This window comes from Castor canadensis, chromosome 7, assembly GCF_047511655.1.
Source record: "Castor canadensis chromosome 7, mCasCan1.hap1v2, whole genome shotgun sequence".
Taxonomy (NCBI): Eukaryota; Metazoa; Chordata; class Mammalia; order Rodentia; family Castoridae; genus Castor; species Castor canadensis.
Window position 1 is genome coordinate 40,419,479 of NC_133392.1, and position 17,573 is coordinate 40,437,051.

Genomic DNA, 17,573 nt, shown 5'->3' on the forward strand with positions numbered 1-17,573 from the left:
AATTGAACAGTTTTCAAAGGAAGATGTACAAATGACCAATAAATGAATGAAAACATGTTCAAAATCTTTAGCCATAAAGAAAATGCAAATCAAAACAACATTGAGGCATGTGAAATACCAATATCCATGACCTAGAAATTCCACTTCTGAGTTGCACCAAGTGCATTCAAATTTAGTCACACCAACACAATTCATAAAAGTTAGAAACAACAAAATTCCTTATCAAAATTTCTTACATATGTATATATATTTAAGTTCTATTCTAATAATATGCATTAATCTAAAAATCGCATATTGATTGTTAATGATACAGTCACTAGTGATACACAGTGATTTTATGCACTTAAAATTCAAAAGAATTTGCCATTTTGTTGAGAAAATTAGGAAGGGGTCATAGGAAATTTCATGACTTGTAGTAATGATCTATCTCTTGACATTTGTTGTTCACTTTTTAACCTTTTATTAATTTATAGTTATAATTTTTGTGTTATAATTCTCTAAGTATATTTTTTCTGCTTAAAAATCTTCCCAAGGAATACAAAATAAAACCAAAGACTTTACTTGGGCAAAGTCATACATGATTGGTTCTTCATCTCTCTAGAGTAATCTCCACACTCATTCTGTTCTAAGAAAACTGGACTTTTTTTTAGTCTCTCATACATAGGAAGAACAAGGAGAACTTGCATTTTCAAGGCAAAGATAGAATATTAATATTCTATTGCTGATAGAACAGCAATAACCCATGACTTCTCTGAAAAAATGAAATTAATAGTGGTCTTATATGTGTGTATGAAGAGAACCTCTTCATTAGGTGTTGTGAGGTCAACCTGCAATGTTCTTCCAGGTCCCCTGATGGTTAAATCCTCCTTGTATTTCAACTTATTTTTTCTAATGGGTTGATTTATGTCTACTAAAAATGCCTAACCTCTAGTACCACAAGATGTGACCTTATAGGAAATATAATTATTGCAGATATGATTAGTTAAGATGCAGTCACAGAAGATTAAGATGACTGCTGACCATGTAAGAAAACAAAAACAATGTGAAAACACAGAAGGACATTAGGTGAAGACAAGTCATGTGGCAACATCATAGAGTTTGAATGAGGCAGCTTCAAGACAAGGATTGATGGTTATATGCAAAAGACAGGGATGGTCAAGGAAAGATCCTACACAGAGTCTCAGAGGAAGCACACTGGGGATGAAATCTTGACTTTGGACTTCAGATCCATGAAACAATGAATTTCTATTTATTATAAGCCTCCCAGTTTGCAGCATTTTGTTATGGCAGCCTTAGAAAACTAACACAGTGTTCATGAGTCATCTTATCAAATTGGCATCCCTTAATCAATCTATCAAAACTAGATGCCCTGCACCATGTCCTGCTACTCTTAACACTATATTTTTTCACATATAATTCTAATGGATACATTGTGGATTCTTGTTTTGTTTTGTTTTTCACTCTCTGTGTCTCCCCACCAGAATACAAGCTAAATGGAAGCAGGTTTGTTGTCAGTTTTCTCCCTAGTTCATGTCCATGGCCTAAAGTTGTACCTGCAAACGAGTAGACAACCCATAAGTATTTATTGCAGCAATATATAAACATCCACTTATTGAAAAAAAAAAAAACCACAACACAGAGATTTTATAATGCTCCAGTCAGAATGGCTATCAAGAAAATGAACAAAAATGCTGGCAAGGATGTGGAGGCTGGGGAAGGAACTCCTGTACATTGTCAGTAGGAACGTAAATTAGTGTAGCCACTCTGGAAATCATGATGGAGTCTCCTCAAGAAACTAAAAATAGAACTACCATATGATTCTGCTATACCACTCCTCGCATTTATCCAAAGGAACGTAAGTCAACATATAATAGAAGATACCTGCACACCCATGCTTATAGCAGCTCTATTCACAATGGACAAAATATGGAATACAGTATATGTGCCAGTCACCCAAAGAATAATGTGATGTGTGTGTGTGTGTGTATAAATATACTATGGAGTATTATTCAGGCATAAAGAAAAATGAAATTATGTTGTTTACCTGAAAATGGATGAAACTAGAGATTTTGTTAAATGAAATAAAACCCCACAATATCCAAAGCCATCCTGGGCAAAAAGCAATGCACAACACCTGATTTCAAGTCATACTGAGAAAGACAAATAACATGCTTTCTCTCATATCAGGAATCTAGGCCTAAGAAAATAAAAATAAAAGAATGACAGAAAGGTCAAAATGGGACTGTTTGGGGATGGAACTAGTAGGAAGGAGGGAACGGGGAAAGGAAAGGAGGGGAATAAATATGATTGGAGTACATTGTATGTATATATTAAAATAGCATAGTGAAACCCACTATAATTGTAAGAAAAATGGGGGGAAGGGAGGAGGGTAAGAAAAAGTATCAAGGGGGCAAATATGATTGAAATACATTATATGTATGCATTTCCATGCATATCACAATGAAATCCTATAAACAATTAATATATAGCAATAATAAGCAAAAGATATTTCTTGTACTAAGGCCTTGTCATTTTACTCAGGAAGGGAACCCTCCCTAGTGATTTTTCACCTACAAGGAGACAGAGAGACTAAGTTGTAGCTTTCATGGTGTCTGTAATAGACCTAGGCTAAACAGAAGAAAGTGGAAACTGCCAACCAAGTATTTCAGATAGGAATAAATCAAAAGCACATTATTACATCTGCATGTTTCCTATAATTCTGTAAGCTACTTTATTTGTGCTGATATTGGTTTCTATTTGCATAATTATTTGGAATGATCAGATTTCAAGATTTCCCATTGTATAATATGTGAACAATGTTACCCTTCACATTTATATGGTCTATTTTTATCAAAATGAACTAGGAAAAGGACTTAAAATATTTCTAGATGGCAGTTCAGATAATTGGGTAAATAGAATATATTTTAGTCGCATTATTTTTTAAATGAGTTCCTGGAATTTTCCCCGGTGGTGACAAGAATTTCTTTGATTGGCAAGCAGCGGTACCGAAGATAATTTTACTTTCCCATATTTTCGCCCAGCTTGATGTACTATATAAATAAGAACTGGTGCAGTGTAGAGCCTTTTTCACTGAGCGGAGCTTTGCCTCCATCTGGTGGACAGTGCTGACTTTGCAGTGTCAGCAGTCCTCTAGCAGGGCCGCGTGTACTGTGTGCTTATAAACAGTTAATAGCCAGGCCTCTCTCTCTCCCCAGACCAAGTCAATCAGAAGGGCTGGAATAGGACAAGGGTCAGGTGATGTTTGTTTTTAAAGACTCATCACTTTAGTCAAAAGAAACTCTGAATCAGTTCTGAATCTCCTCCTAGGACACTGCCATAAAGTGAAAAGAGTGATCTATGTAAGCAAATTGCATAATCTTCAAAAAGCTCTTTTTCACACCTTCCAAGCAGAAATCATCAAGGAGTGGCTAGCAACATAAGAAATTTACATCTAAGTCACTTCCTGGGACTCTCCCTTTGATGGGGCAGAATGTGTTCATCAGAGATGCGTACACACACACACACACCCAGATTTATCCCTGGGCAAAACTGTCAAGTAATTTCAATCTGATTTTGATAGCTTATGTGTTTACAGACACCTTTGTTATGTATTTCCTGACTGAATTTTCCCAAGAACCTGTTAAATTGAGTATTCCTTCTTCCCGTGAGTACCCATACTTGCCCAAGAGCACAGAGCCCTGGAGTGCTTAAGGTGCCCACTCAGGTAACCCTGCTTTTACCTCCATCTTGTTTTTCATTAAAACTTACTTTCTGGGATCTACTTCTTTCTCAGCTCACTTTTTCTTTTCACAACTGATTAGAGATTTATTTAACATTCACTTATCAAACCCACAGTTGATAATCTTTAAGAGAAAATATATCCAACATATACAAAATAGTTATGGAAATTTTTATTATACATGTAGCATAGAAGATTCATTTTATTTTTATATATTCTTGAAGATATTTCAAATAGAGATCATATTGTTCACTATCTTATAAAAAGTTTCTCGAAGTATTTTCAAGAGTAATGGCTCAGTTTTCATCATGTAACATGCATTACTGATATAAAATTTTATATTTTCTCTCATTATAAGACTAGTGGTTCTGATCCTTCTCACTGAGAACAATCTTAAAACTTTTCCAAAATACATACCATTAAAATGGTGAAAAGGCAAATCAGAGACATATCTGCAACATACATAAATGATAAAGAGCTCATATCCAGAATATACAGAATTCTTACTAATTAATAAGAAAAATACTGACAACAAAATTCAAAAATGGGCAAGGGACTTAGAATACATTCAAATAGCCAATAAACATATGAAAAGGCTCTTACTTTCATTAGAAATCAAAGAAATGCAAATGAAAACCACAATGCATACACCTACAACACCTTTTAGAATAACTAACTTTAAAAAGATTAGTAATATTAGAGGCTAGCCCTGTGTTTCACACCTGTAATCCCAGCTCTTTGGGAGATGGAGGATGAAGAGTCATAATTCAAAGCCAGAAGGTTAGTGGGAGACTATTTGCAAAACAAAAACAAAAGGATTTAGGGCATGGCTCAACTGGTAGAGCACTTGCTTTGCAAGTGCAAGACCCTGAATTCAATCCCCAGCACCACCACAAAAAAAAAAGATTAAGAATACTAAATGGTGAGTGAAACTCTCATACCCTATTGCTGAAAGTGTAATTTTGTACACTTTGGGAAACTGTTGGTATTTTCTGAAGTTGAGCATACATACATATGATAGGTCTCAGTGATTTCAACTCCTGTATACACTCATAGGTATACACAGAATGTTTATCTGGCAGCATTATTTGTAAAGGGTCAAAAACTAGAAACCTAAATGTCCATTAATGGTAAAATTGATAAATAATGCAGTGTAGTCACTCAATGGAATACCACATAGAAATAAAATTGAAAAACTATAGTTAAAACAGGGCTAATCTAACAAATGTAATTTGCACAAATGAAATCAGAAAATGAAAACATACTTTGTATTTTGTGCTGTTAGAAATCAAGACGGTGATTACCTTCAGGGTATAGGGAGAGGTGGTGCCTGGGGAGGAGCAAGAGTACCACTATTGAGAATTTATTTTTTTTGGCAGTCAGTACTGGGGTTTGAAATCTGGACCTTGAGCTTGCTAGGCAGGAGCTTTACCACCTGAGCCATTCTGCCAGCCAGCAACGAGAATTTTTGCTTTTATCATTAGATGTGTTCACTTTGCGATAATTTATTGAGCTGAGTAACTTTTTGTGTACTTCAACTTTTAAGAAGTTAAAAAAAACTTCTTAAAAAAAACCCACAGGATATTCAGGATATTCTGGATATTCTATTACTAAAGAGGTTGAAGCAGGAGGATCACAAGTTCCAGGACAGCCTGGGCTTCATTCCAAATCTCTTGGTTTCTTTTCTATTAAAAATTTCAAAAATAAGTTTTAACTTTGACCAATAATCCATGGAATAATGTACCTCAAGAATGAGTTTCTTGGCATTTTGAATGACCATTCATGGTCAAATAATTTCCTAAATGGTCACCTAATGACAAGAGTTCCAAAACAAATGATACATGGAATGGTAACACAGCAGACTGTCTTAGCATATAATTTGCATTCTTTAAACCACACACTGCTAGGACCCTGACCTAACAGCATGACATACAGGACTAGTAACCACCAATCATCATGCTGCTAAAATGGCATACGAACTACACAGAAATTATGTATTCAAATTTAGATTCCATAGAGTCTAATCATGCCAGTTCACATCATGGGACCCACTTACTGTTTTACATGGATTTACACTAATATTCATGGAAGGTATAACCAAAGAAAAAATGTGTTTTAGAACCAAATGACCAAATGTTTAGTTAGTTACAGCCAAAACCCAATCATCTTACTGTGAATACTATTTTATTGTGTGTCAAAAACAGGCTATCCAAGCACAAGTCTTAGGTTCAGAAAGCCAAAATGAAAGCTCCCATTTATGAGACCTTTAGCCCACCTGGCTATCTAAATTTCCTCAGTAAGTTCCATATTTTGGGAAAGTGGGACTGTACTGTATGTAAAACTGTTGGTTCAAAAGTACTGGTTTTCTGTAATAACCAAGAGCTTTGAAGACTCAATTTAGCCAGTAAGTAAAGTTCCAGTCTAGTGTCCAGTCTTAGCACTTTTTGGGATATGGCCAAAGCAAGTATGTCAGCAGCCTAGTACTACACAAAAAGTGTGGAAAGGGAAATGCCCATCTTAATTAAACTAAAGTCATTGCAATTATAGCTACAATAATGTAGGAAGCAGAGATCAAGCAATAAAGAATTTGTTTCTCGTTTGCAACACAGAGATGGGAGGAAGATCAAGGAAGGATCTAGGTGAAGTACAACTTCATATAGTAGATTACAGTAACCAGAACGTTTTATTCACTGTTCCGTCTTCTGACTGAGATTGAAAGGAGACTCAGGTCAGCACAAACATTCCATACATGGGACCATTACTTTGTAATGAATAGCCAGGTGATAGACAAACCTCCTAGAAGCCATATACACCAAACACAGTAGGCTTGGTTAACACATTTATCATCAATATATATTATTTTCTTGAATTTCTGTGGACATATTTCTTAATCTTTAATCTTTCTCAAATGTTATTTAACACTGAAAGGAATAAAAGAATTTAGGGAGAAGACAGATTTCTAGCTTGTCTTCCCCATTTGGGCCAAATAGCAAATATATTCATTTAAAAAAATCAGTAGCATATACTTTCATTTTAAGTATGAAACTCCTCGCTTTCTTTTCTTGTGCTTTTTAGTTTTTTGGCAGTACTGGGGTTTGATGGTAGTGTGGTTTGAACTCAGGGCCTCATGCTTGCTAGGAAGGCACTCTAATTTGAGCCACACCCCCAGTCTTTTTTTTTTTCCCCTTTACTTTTCAATAGGGTCTCAGGTTTTCCATCCCCTGCCCTGCCAGGCTGGTCTGGAACTGTGATCCTCCTGTCTACACTTCCCAAGTAGGTGGGATTACAGATGTGCACCACCACACCCAGTCTCTCTTGTGCTTTTAATATTTATCATTATCCCCTGAGACAGGGTCTTGCTATATTGTCCAGGCTAACCTCAAAATCATAATCTTCGTGCCTCAGACTCCAGAGTAGCTGGGACTACAGGAGTGTAACACTGTGCCTTGCTTATTGTCATTTTTTGTGGTACTGGGATTCAAACTCAATGCCTTGAGTTTATAGTTGCTTTACAACTTGAATCACACCATTGCCGTTTTTGACTTTTCAGGTAGGGTGTCATGCTTTTTTTCTGGGGCTGGCCTTAGACCACAATCCTCCTACCTATGCATCCTGGATAGCTGGGATTACAGATGTGTACTGCCATGCCCAACTTGTTTGCTGAGATAGGAAACCGGCTAACTTTTTTCCCCAGGCTTGCCTCAAACTGCAACCCTCCTGAGCACCTGGAATTGCAAATGTGCACCATCTTATTTTTTTTTTTTTTTTTTTTTTTTTTACTTTTTGGTACTGGTGTTTGAATTCGGGCCTTGTGTTTCCTAGGCAAACCACTTGAGCCATGCTCCTGGTCCTTTGTTTGCTCTTGCTATTATTTTGAACAGGGTCTCACATATACAATGAGGCTGGCTCTAGTAGCTGGGATGACAGGCACACTCCATCACACCCAGCTTTTATTAGTTGAGATGGGGGTCTCCCAAATATTTGCCTGTGCTTGCATTGAGTTGCCATTGTCCTGATCTCTGCCTTCTGAATAGCTAAAGTTATGTGCAAGAGCCACTGCATCTGGCCTATTGTCAAAAATCTTAATAAGCATTTACTAAATGCCTTGTAATCATATACAGGGTGTAACTTCCAATAAGAAAAAAGATCAAACTTGTAAAAACAGATAGAAAGTGATTATTTTAATTATTAAAATTTACTTACTTAGCTGACTGCCAGTAGCTCACGCCTATAATCCCAGTATTAGGGGTGCTGAAATCCAAAGGATCATGGTTTTAGGCCAGTCTGAGCAAACAATTCATGAGACCCCCATCTCCAAAATAACCATAGCAAAAATGGACTGGAGGTTTGGCTCAACTGGTAGAATATCTACTTTGCAAGTCTGAAGCACTGAGTTCAAACCTCATCCCTACCAAAAAAAATTTACTTCCTTGAAAAACAAAAGCTTTCATAAATTCCCCTCAATAATAATAATTTCTCTTAGGACAAATAGGATTAATTCAATTTACCTTACACACAATTATGAGTACTAGCCATTGAATTTTAAATTGTCTCCAAAGTCTGCTATTACTATCTGCCACCTCACTAAATGGAACTGACACTTCTATTCTTTTTAACTGGACATGTGGCAGATAGTCGGAAGGCTACTTAGACCCTCAGGGAGGATCAGTTAAGCCCAGGAGTTCAAGACCAGCTTGGACAACATAGTGAGACTCCATCTCAAACAAATACTCCCTGTTCATTATTTTTAAAAATAAAGTGTTTCAATTGAATGCTCCCATTGTTAATGTTAACTCTATATTCTAACTCACAATACCTTAGTTACATAAAAGATGCCTCCAAAAATGTACAGATGAGGTACCTTAACATCATGTACTATACAGCATCAACCAGTAAGAAGGTGAAAGCACAGGAGCTAACTTACCCATTTGCCACCTAGTAGAAGAATCAGACTCAAGAGTATCATGGACAATTACACACTTTAAAATGTTTTAAGTGTTGGCTGCACTTAAGTAACTTGTGATTGGACTATGAAAAAGAAGAAAAATTAAATTGATTTACAAAGAAATCTTACAACCATCATCTTTGGCCAGTTTATAAAGGTTAAGATTATCAATGATAAATTGATAACATGTACTCTATGAGAAGAGCACTTTACTTCTATGACAGTCTCCCTAAAAAACTATCTCACTGGCCAAACTGAGAAACACTGTAAAAAATACCTTACTGGCACCCCCCAAAACTATCAAGGTTATGAAAACCAAAAGTATCTGATAAACTGTCACCAAGAGATTAAAGAGACCAGATGACTAGTTATGATGAATGGGATCTTGGAAAACAAAAACATTAGCAGGAAAACTAATGAAATTTAAGTAAACAGCAAAATGCCAACGTGTTTCTTAAGTTTTCTCAAATGCACAATGGTTAAACTGTCACAATAGGAGAAACTGGGTGAGGGGGTACAGCACAATTTCTCCAACTTTTCTGAAAATCTAAAACTAACTTAAAATTTTTGTTCAATTAAAAAATACATTCCTTGAACAAAAGATGCCTTTGAATATTTTTCCAGAATATGATCTCTTCCTGTTACAATAATAAATAAGTGCACTTAACTCTACACTTAAAAAGCTGGTATGCAGAAGCCATTAGTTTTCACTTGGTATTGTCAGTTTTTGTAATTTTAGCAATTCTCATCTTCATGGTCTGATAACTCTGTGTATGTGTGTGTGTGTGTGTATACATGCACAAGCACTAAAGATTTTTCCCAGATTTTTATGACGGTAAAATTTCATGCAGTAAGATCTGTTCATTTCAAATAGACAATTTCTTACAAACTGTATACAGAAAATACAATAATTAAGAAACAGAACATACTCATTTCCCAACTCTAGCTTCTAAGGAATCACTGATTTTTCTCACTATACTTTTCCTTATCTTTATTTTGCATTTCTGATAACCAGTTGCCATTATCTTTTCATACATGTATTTACCACTACCCGTATCTACTTTAGTGAAGCCATCAATTCAAGTGTTTTGCCAGCTTTTATTGGAATGTGTTGCATTACAATTTTAATATAATTTCTTATGTAGTCATTAACCATAATGGTGTTTTAGTCAATGACAGCCCACACATATGAAGGTCTCACAAAATTGTTAACAAAGCTAAAAAGTTCTTATTGCCTTGGTCATGTTTTAGCTGCCTTAATGTAGTAAGGCGTTACTCACAGGTTTGTGGTGCAGCTAGTGTGAACAAGCCCACTGTGCTCCTGCCAGTCATATGAAAAATCAGAAATACACTAATACAGTACACAACGTGATAATGACAATAAACTATATTATTGGTTTATGTATACTGTATTTTTATCTTTAGAGTATACTCCATTTATTGACTGTAAGTCAGTGTGCCATGTTATGCTGGCAACAGCCTCATGCATCTCATGATAGCTTGTTTCTTATAAAGTAATTGAGGTGTGCCATGTAGGTTTGCGTAAGTACACTCTGATGTTCATACAATAAGAAAATCACTTGATGCACTTTCTCTGAATGGATCCTGTTAAGGGACTTTTAGCAGGTTGTATGCAACGTGTTGATATTTCTCATGTTGCTTTAAAGATTTGTTTTTATGGTTGATTTTCAGCAGTCTGACAATGATCTTTCTAAGTATAGTTTTATTTGGACTTATCCTAATTGGGATTTGCTGAGCTTACAAGTCAATAGTTTCTTGTAAGAGTTGGTCAATTTGGGGCCATTATTTCTTCAAGTTATTTTTTCCAGTTCTATTTTCTTTAGGTCTTTTCCTTCTGGATTTCCAATTACATGCATTGTTAGTCCTTTTAGCATTGTTTCACAGGACACTGAGGAGTCTAGGTATTTTCTTTGCTGAGATCCCTTCTGCTATTTCCTTTAACTTCTTGATCATGTGCATAATACTTGCCTTAAAGAGTGCAATATTCAAAATTTGGATCATTCAAGAATTTTCTTAACTGCTTCTTCACTTTGTAAGGGACTTTTTTCTGTTGCTTCCTACATTTATTAACTTTTTTATTGCTAACACGTTATGAAAGATTGTTGTAGAGAGAGAATCTGCATTGTATCTTCCTGTGAAGAGTGTTGATTTTTTTTCCCAGTAGGCATTTTGATCTCTTCATTGTTACTTTCAGTTTAAGTAGGCTAGGTTTAACGCTGTTATTGTGGATCTATGAAGAGCTCAAGGTATTTCTCAAGCCCTCTTAATTTGTCATTACTCTCCAAATTCTGTCTCCCTGGACAATCTTGTTGAGACTTGATTTTAATATATATTTTAGAATGTGAACATTTCTTTAAGTGTGAAATCTGAAATAAGCAGGCAGAGTATTGTTTTGTTTAACCTCAATTATAAGCATATTGGGTAGAAACCTTTTTGTCATTCTGTGCATTTCTATGAATGACTGTAAAAGCACTTGTAATGATTTTGGGGTTACAAGTAAATTTTAGTAAGTAAGCAAATTTGTAAGCATTGAATCTGTGAGGACCAACTTTCTTTTTCTACATAGCATAATAAAAAAGATATTTTAAGGCTTAAAGGTTAAGTTTCAATATAAATATTTTGATGTAAGTTTCCCCTCAATATGATCCATCACAGATAACTTTTCTTACTGACAAGTCACCATTGTAAGAATCAAGTAAATAATGCTAAAATCTATTTAATCTTTAAGGTTTTAGATGTATAAATGTATGTTCTTAGATTAAAAAGCTCCAGTTGGCAATAATTTTTTGATTTCTTATTTGTGTTTTTTGTATCTTACTATTGTTTTTTAACTATAAGTTCAATATACCTTAGCTATATGTCCTAGTAGAAGTAAACTTTATGATTTTTCTCATCTGTAAGATGAAGAAACTGTATTTCTAAGGTCCAGGTGTAAAATTCTATTCCTCCTTTTCTAGTTGTCACTGTTTCTATTTGTTCTTCCTAATTTTCTGCTTCTAACCCTGTGCCTTAGAAAAACCAGAAAGCCAACTCTATTAGATAAAAAGCACTCTAAGAAAAGATTTGAGATCTTTTCTAAAGAATGTAAATACATGTTTTAGCAAATAAAACACATGCACATGCTTACTCTCTAAATCCCAGCTATAATCTAAGTAGACATATAAAATCAGTTGTACATTCTAATGGTAAACAAAGCAACAGTAAACAAAACAAAAAAACCCACAAGAAACTGTTAAATAAAAATAAGCCAAATACCTTACCTAGATCACTATGTGCAGAAAAATAAAGAAAAACATTCTTCCTAGTGTTTTCAGTAATACAATGGCTGTGATAATAGTGATATAAAAAGTTTCAAAAGAAGTCAATATTAAAAAACCTTCAAAGTATACAATTGACTGTTGATTTATTTATTGTATTAAATTATACCATGTATAAAACTCTCTATACAGAGGGATGTAATGCATCACAATATATACAATTATCTTTAAAAAGATGCAAGGTACAATGACAATGAATATAAAATTTACAGTAAAACATTCTCCAGAAGTGATTTATTTGGCTGTTCTTGTTCTAAGTCGTCGTTTGAGAATATGGTGATCACTTTCCTTCATTTTCTGCTCCATTAAAATCTGAAATTAACAATTTTCAAAACAGATAAAAATTAAAACTTTTTATAATTGGTGATGATAAACGTTTATGTACATCACTGACACATAAAAGATACATTAGAATTTTTTGTCTTAAGACTACAGATACACCATCTTCTATAAGAATGTGTGCTTTAGATTTTATAAAAGATTCATTCAACCCTACCTAATTCTAGAATTAAAATAACCTACATTCTGCATTGAATTTAGGGCATATACAAGCTTACAACAACCACTGTAATATTTGGAGACAAGTGCCTCAAACTAATTTTTAAGAAAGATCTTTACAACAATAAGTATATAACTTAGGATGCAAAAAACACATTACACTATAACTAGAAATGATCTTCAGCCAAGGGAAGAAATTATGTACTCATCAGACAGATGGTAAAAAGTGACTAACATAATAGTACTTAAAATAGCATGGCCTATTTTATGATCCTAATTCTTTACCAGTTGCCTTCAAATATCAGTCTCATAGCTGAGAGCTACAATTGCAAAAAAGGTCTCTCCTCATTTTTCTTGGCCACTTCCTGTTGAAGTCTTTTATTACTTTTCTACCTTCACTTTCACTCACTAAGCAAATATAAGCACAACAGAAAATTAGAACTTTCCCCAGTAACAGCACAGACTGTTCTGGGTAAGGAGAATGACTACCATTTTGTCTTAATAGAGCCTGGAAGGCTTAGAGTAAAGGTGGGAGGAAATGGCTCAATGTGTAACAAAGTATGTGTAACACACATACTTACACTCAGATTTGTGTAACTCTTGTGATAAAGATAACAAAGAAAAATGGATGTTAGAGATAAATAAATTTACTAATTTACTGATAATTCTATTGACAGAAGTATATTCCTGGTGAGATGTCAAATGCAAATGCATGACACTTACACAGTATTTATATTTAATTACTATATTTGAGGTTAACATATTTGAGCCCAAAAGTATACCATTAAAAGCATGTGTTTTAAGAGATCTGTTCTAAATAAAAGGAATTGAAATAAAATTCAAATTATGACTATTTCAGAATTTTAAAAATATGAATACTTTCACATTGATGAAAATTGAAACACTAGCTTACCACTTGACCAGATATATCAATAGGAGATGAAATTTCATTTGTGTATAATTTCCTTTTGGCTCTTTTTGGTTGAGACACATTTTCTTTACTTGCTTCTACATTTGTAAGCTTTGAAGAGCTCATTGTTTCTATTATCTTCTTTGCTACAAATAAAAATATTAATTTTCTAACTGCAAAAGTTTGAAGAAAAAACATATACAATTTAAAACAATGCAATATTTAAATGGTGATGGGACATGAATATACAACTGATAAAGAAAAACTTAGGCCAGGCTTATGAGTGCAATTCCAGCTACTTGGAAGGTATTGGTAGGTGGATCACCATCCAAAACCAGCCCGGGCAAAAAACCATGAGATCCTATTATAAGACAATAAGTAAAGCTGAAAGGACTGAGGGTGTGGCTCAAGCGGTAGAGTCCTTGCTTAGCAAGTACGTGACCCCTTAGTTCAAAGCCTAGTACCAAAAATAAAAACAAACAAAAAGAAACCCCTCAACCAACCAACAAAAACCCAAGATATTATAGTATAATTAGTAAGACTCAGGCATATTTAAGAATTGGAAAATGTTTATGCTATGTTAAACCAAGGAGAAGGGTCCATATATGGTAGGCCATGTAGCATTAAAAATAAGGTATTTAAGGCCAGCTATGGTGATACATGTTTATAATCCTAGCACTCAAGAGGCTGAAGCAAGACCTTGAGTTCAAAGCCAGCTTAGGCTACACAGTGACACCATGCCTCAATAAAAAATAAATAAATAAATCATTCAATAAATGGTAGATTTAGTCCAATACTCATAACAAAAAGATATCCATAATAAAAAAATGCTTTGTAATAATAAACCCTTTTACCTATAGTTCAGAAGAAAAAGCAAAAAAAGCAATGGTCTCAAGGCAAAAAAGAAGCTGTCATATTCTAGGAGCCATAAGAAGCTAGTAAGATTGAAGTTGTCTAGTTATCAACCAAAGAATAACAGGGTAAGTTGGAATAACAGGATAAGAGTAATAGGATAGGTGGAAACAGAATTGAAATTAGATGATGCAAGGGACTGAAAAATTGTAAGGACTTAAAATGGAGGAGTAACATAATTTAATTTGCACTTTTGACTGAATGGGTGGGAGATGGAGCAGTAAAATTGAGTTATATATTAACTATGATTATCAAAGCAGCAAAATCTAAAGTAAGACCTAAGCTTTAGGTTTTTTTTTCCAAGTTTTTATTTCCAAGTGATCCACCACAATAGACATGTATTATAACTACAATCCCAAATAGAGCTATCTTATATTCCTAAAAATAATGTAAAAATATTGAGAGGGAAGCTGCTAAGAAACTGAGTCAATTAAGTAAGGGAGTCAACCATTTCCTTGAAAACATTTTTTTAAAATATATAATAGCTAATATAATCTAAATAGAATACAAAATCTTCTAAAACAAGAAATTCTTCCCTGCCAGAAGTGGTGGTACACACTTGTAGTCTAGCTTCTCGGGAAGCTGAGATGGGAGGATCACTTACATACACCAGTTTGAGACCAGCCTGAGCAACATAGCCATGCCTCATCTCATGAGGCATGAAAAAAGAAAGAAGTCCTGCCTCTCCAAATTTAAACACTTCTTAGTTTGCCATTTGTCCCTCCACATATTTCCTAAGCTTATAAAAACTATACATAAAAAAGGGTATTTTCTTTTGATAAAATAAATGGGCCTGACAAGTCTAAATGTCAAAACTGTACACTTAAAAATATGCTGCAGCAAACTTTAAGAGCACCTCGTGTTCATCTTCACAAAAATAGTATCCTGGAATTCAAAGTAGTTCAGTTTCAAAATGGTATCATGTTAACATTACTTTTGAAGATGAAACATGCTTTTGCAACCTGGATTTTCAGAAGCTGAATTTTCAGTTGGCCGTAAATTCTAATGGATGAGACTACTAGGTGATTCTTTGGGTGTAAGGACACAATAAAAATAATTATTGAGATAATAAGGACACTGAGTAAAGAAAGTTTGAAAACATCTGCAGTAAGTTTTTACATAAACTTTTTGACTCAACAGGTATCTTGTTTTTAGTCCTTTTCCCTTTCCATCTTCTCCACTCCTAACCTTTACATCCTACTACTGTCACTCAGGTAATCTCATAAAAACTCCTCCATACCCTCTACCCCAAACAGTCCTTTCATATTTTACATGCCAGATACATACTGCTACCTGGAAGTTCATGAATATTCTCCATACTGTTCTGGTAATTTACCTGTATTAAAACTATTCCCTCTGGTAAATGTGCATATATATATATATATATATATACACACACACACACACACACACACACATACACACAAACACAAACACACAGCATATACCTTAATACAGACAAAAGCATTAACATATCCACATCATATTATAAAGAAAAAAGCACTAAGCATACTACTCTGTAAATTCAACAGATATTTACAGAAATACACTGTTAACTCTAATATATGTTTATATAGGCATACCATTTTGTACCTCTTATTAGGCAGCCTGCTCTATCTAGAACAATTATTTAAATGTAAGTAAGCCTCTCTCCTGCAATATATAGTGAACACTAAGGCTCATCATTCTTTCATCTGTTTCTTTTGATAGAATCTAGTATAGGATGCCTATTTAAAGCATAATGTTCACTGCACTGAATAGTCATTGAGTTTATAGACAATCAGATATTAGGAAGCACCCTACATGTAATAAAAAAGGTATTTAATTTTCTGCAAACCTTTTGACTGAAGAATTGTTGGAGAATGTTGTAAGAAGTCTCCAAATTTCTGTAGCGTTCCTTCTTTTTTCTTAGTGGTCAAGTCTACACTAATTGTGGGAGCCTTACTCCTTAAAGAGTATGTTTTCTTGAATGACAGATGTGTGGAAACCTAATTAAAAAAGATTATTTTTGTTACTGTTGAGAAATGTTAGAAGGCAATTAAATGTTAGACGTGAACTAAAGAGACCAGAGATAAGCTACAAATTCTTGGGTAAGGAACTTGGAAATGAGTTTATGCAAAGAGGGATGAAAAGGCTAAAGAATGCAAAATGAGTCTGACAGCTAGAGCGCTAAGTCAGAAGTGAACACATGAAGTGCCTGCTAATGGTAAAATGCTAAAGATTACATTCCAAATTGAATTACATGTATAGGAAGTGGAAGACAAATGAGTTATAGCTGGACACAACTGGATAATTACTAATCAGAATTCAACATCATAATTTACAGTTTTCACTTTATAATGTAAATTATGGAAATATTCAATTTTGGACAAATTAAAAGACAGACCTGCTTTTCCTTTTTGACAGAAGAATTTCTATGCTCTGAATCAGAAAACTTCAAATTAGTTCTAGGTGTAGCATTATTCTTATTTTCACATTTCACCAAGTCCTGAAAATAATGAATTTCAGCATTGGTTAATTTCTTGACAATATTTAATTTCTCTAGACTCAATAAAGAACACCTATAAAATGGAACATACCACGTAAAATAGTTGTTATTTATTACTTTTTTTTTTTTTTTTATGACGGCAGTTCTTAACCAGGAGCAGTTTTGATCTCAGAAGACAACAGCAATGTCTGGAGATATTTTTGTTGTCTTTGCCAGACACAAGGAACATATTATTGGCAACTAGTGGGTAAAGGACAAGAATGCTACTCTGTTGCAGGATAGCCCCCACAACAAAGAAGTATCCAGCTTAAAATATCAACTATGCTGAGGTTGAGAAACCCTGACTGAAAGTATGAATTTTGCAGATACATTACAAATAATGAAATTACACATAGCTAAATGAAAAACCTAGAAGGAATACCATGTTTTATTTGAACTTCCTGTTTAATAAAAGTACAGCAATATACCTATCCTTTTCAATTCCCAAATCATATAGGCATCTACATCTAAGACTTCTCATTAAATTTGGCAACATAAAGCTGGGGGTTGTGGCTCAAGTGGTGGAGTACTTGGTTAGCAAGTGCGAGGACCTAGATTCAGTGCCCAGTACTGCAGGAAAAAAAGAAAAGGGCAAAACAAAACTTCACATGGGTAAAACGTGAAGATTAAATATACTAAAAATTTTCTTCTTTACTAAATAGACATGGCATCTTATTCTTCATTTTTCCATAAACCTCACATTC

General features: G+C 34.3%; 1 protein-coding gene across 3 annotated transcripts in view; it reads right to left on the reverse strand.

Annotated features, from left to right (window-relative positions):
* Nucleotides 1–12,096: 12,096 nt before the first annotated feature.
* The window catches only part of Kif20b (kinesin family member 20B), a 53,544-nt gene continuing 48,067 nt past the window's right edge, over nt 12,097–17,573 (reverse strand). For all 3 annotated transcript variants that reach the window (XM_074078791.1, XM_020153843.2, XM_074078792.1), the window contains exons 29-32: nt 16,729–16,830; nt 16,180–16,330; nt 13,434–13,576; nt 12,097–12,334 (exon numbers count right to left, since the gene is read on the reverse strand). In XM_074078791.1, coding sequence (XP_073934892.1) covers nt 12,257–12,334; nt 13,434–13,576; nt 16,180–16,330; nt 16,729–16,830 — 474 coding nt within the window. In that variant the 3' untranslated portion in view covers nt 12,097–12,256. The remainder of the gene's footprint in view (nt 12,335–13,433; nt 13,577–16,179; nt 16,331–16,728; nt 16,831–17,573) is intronic.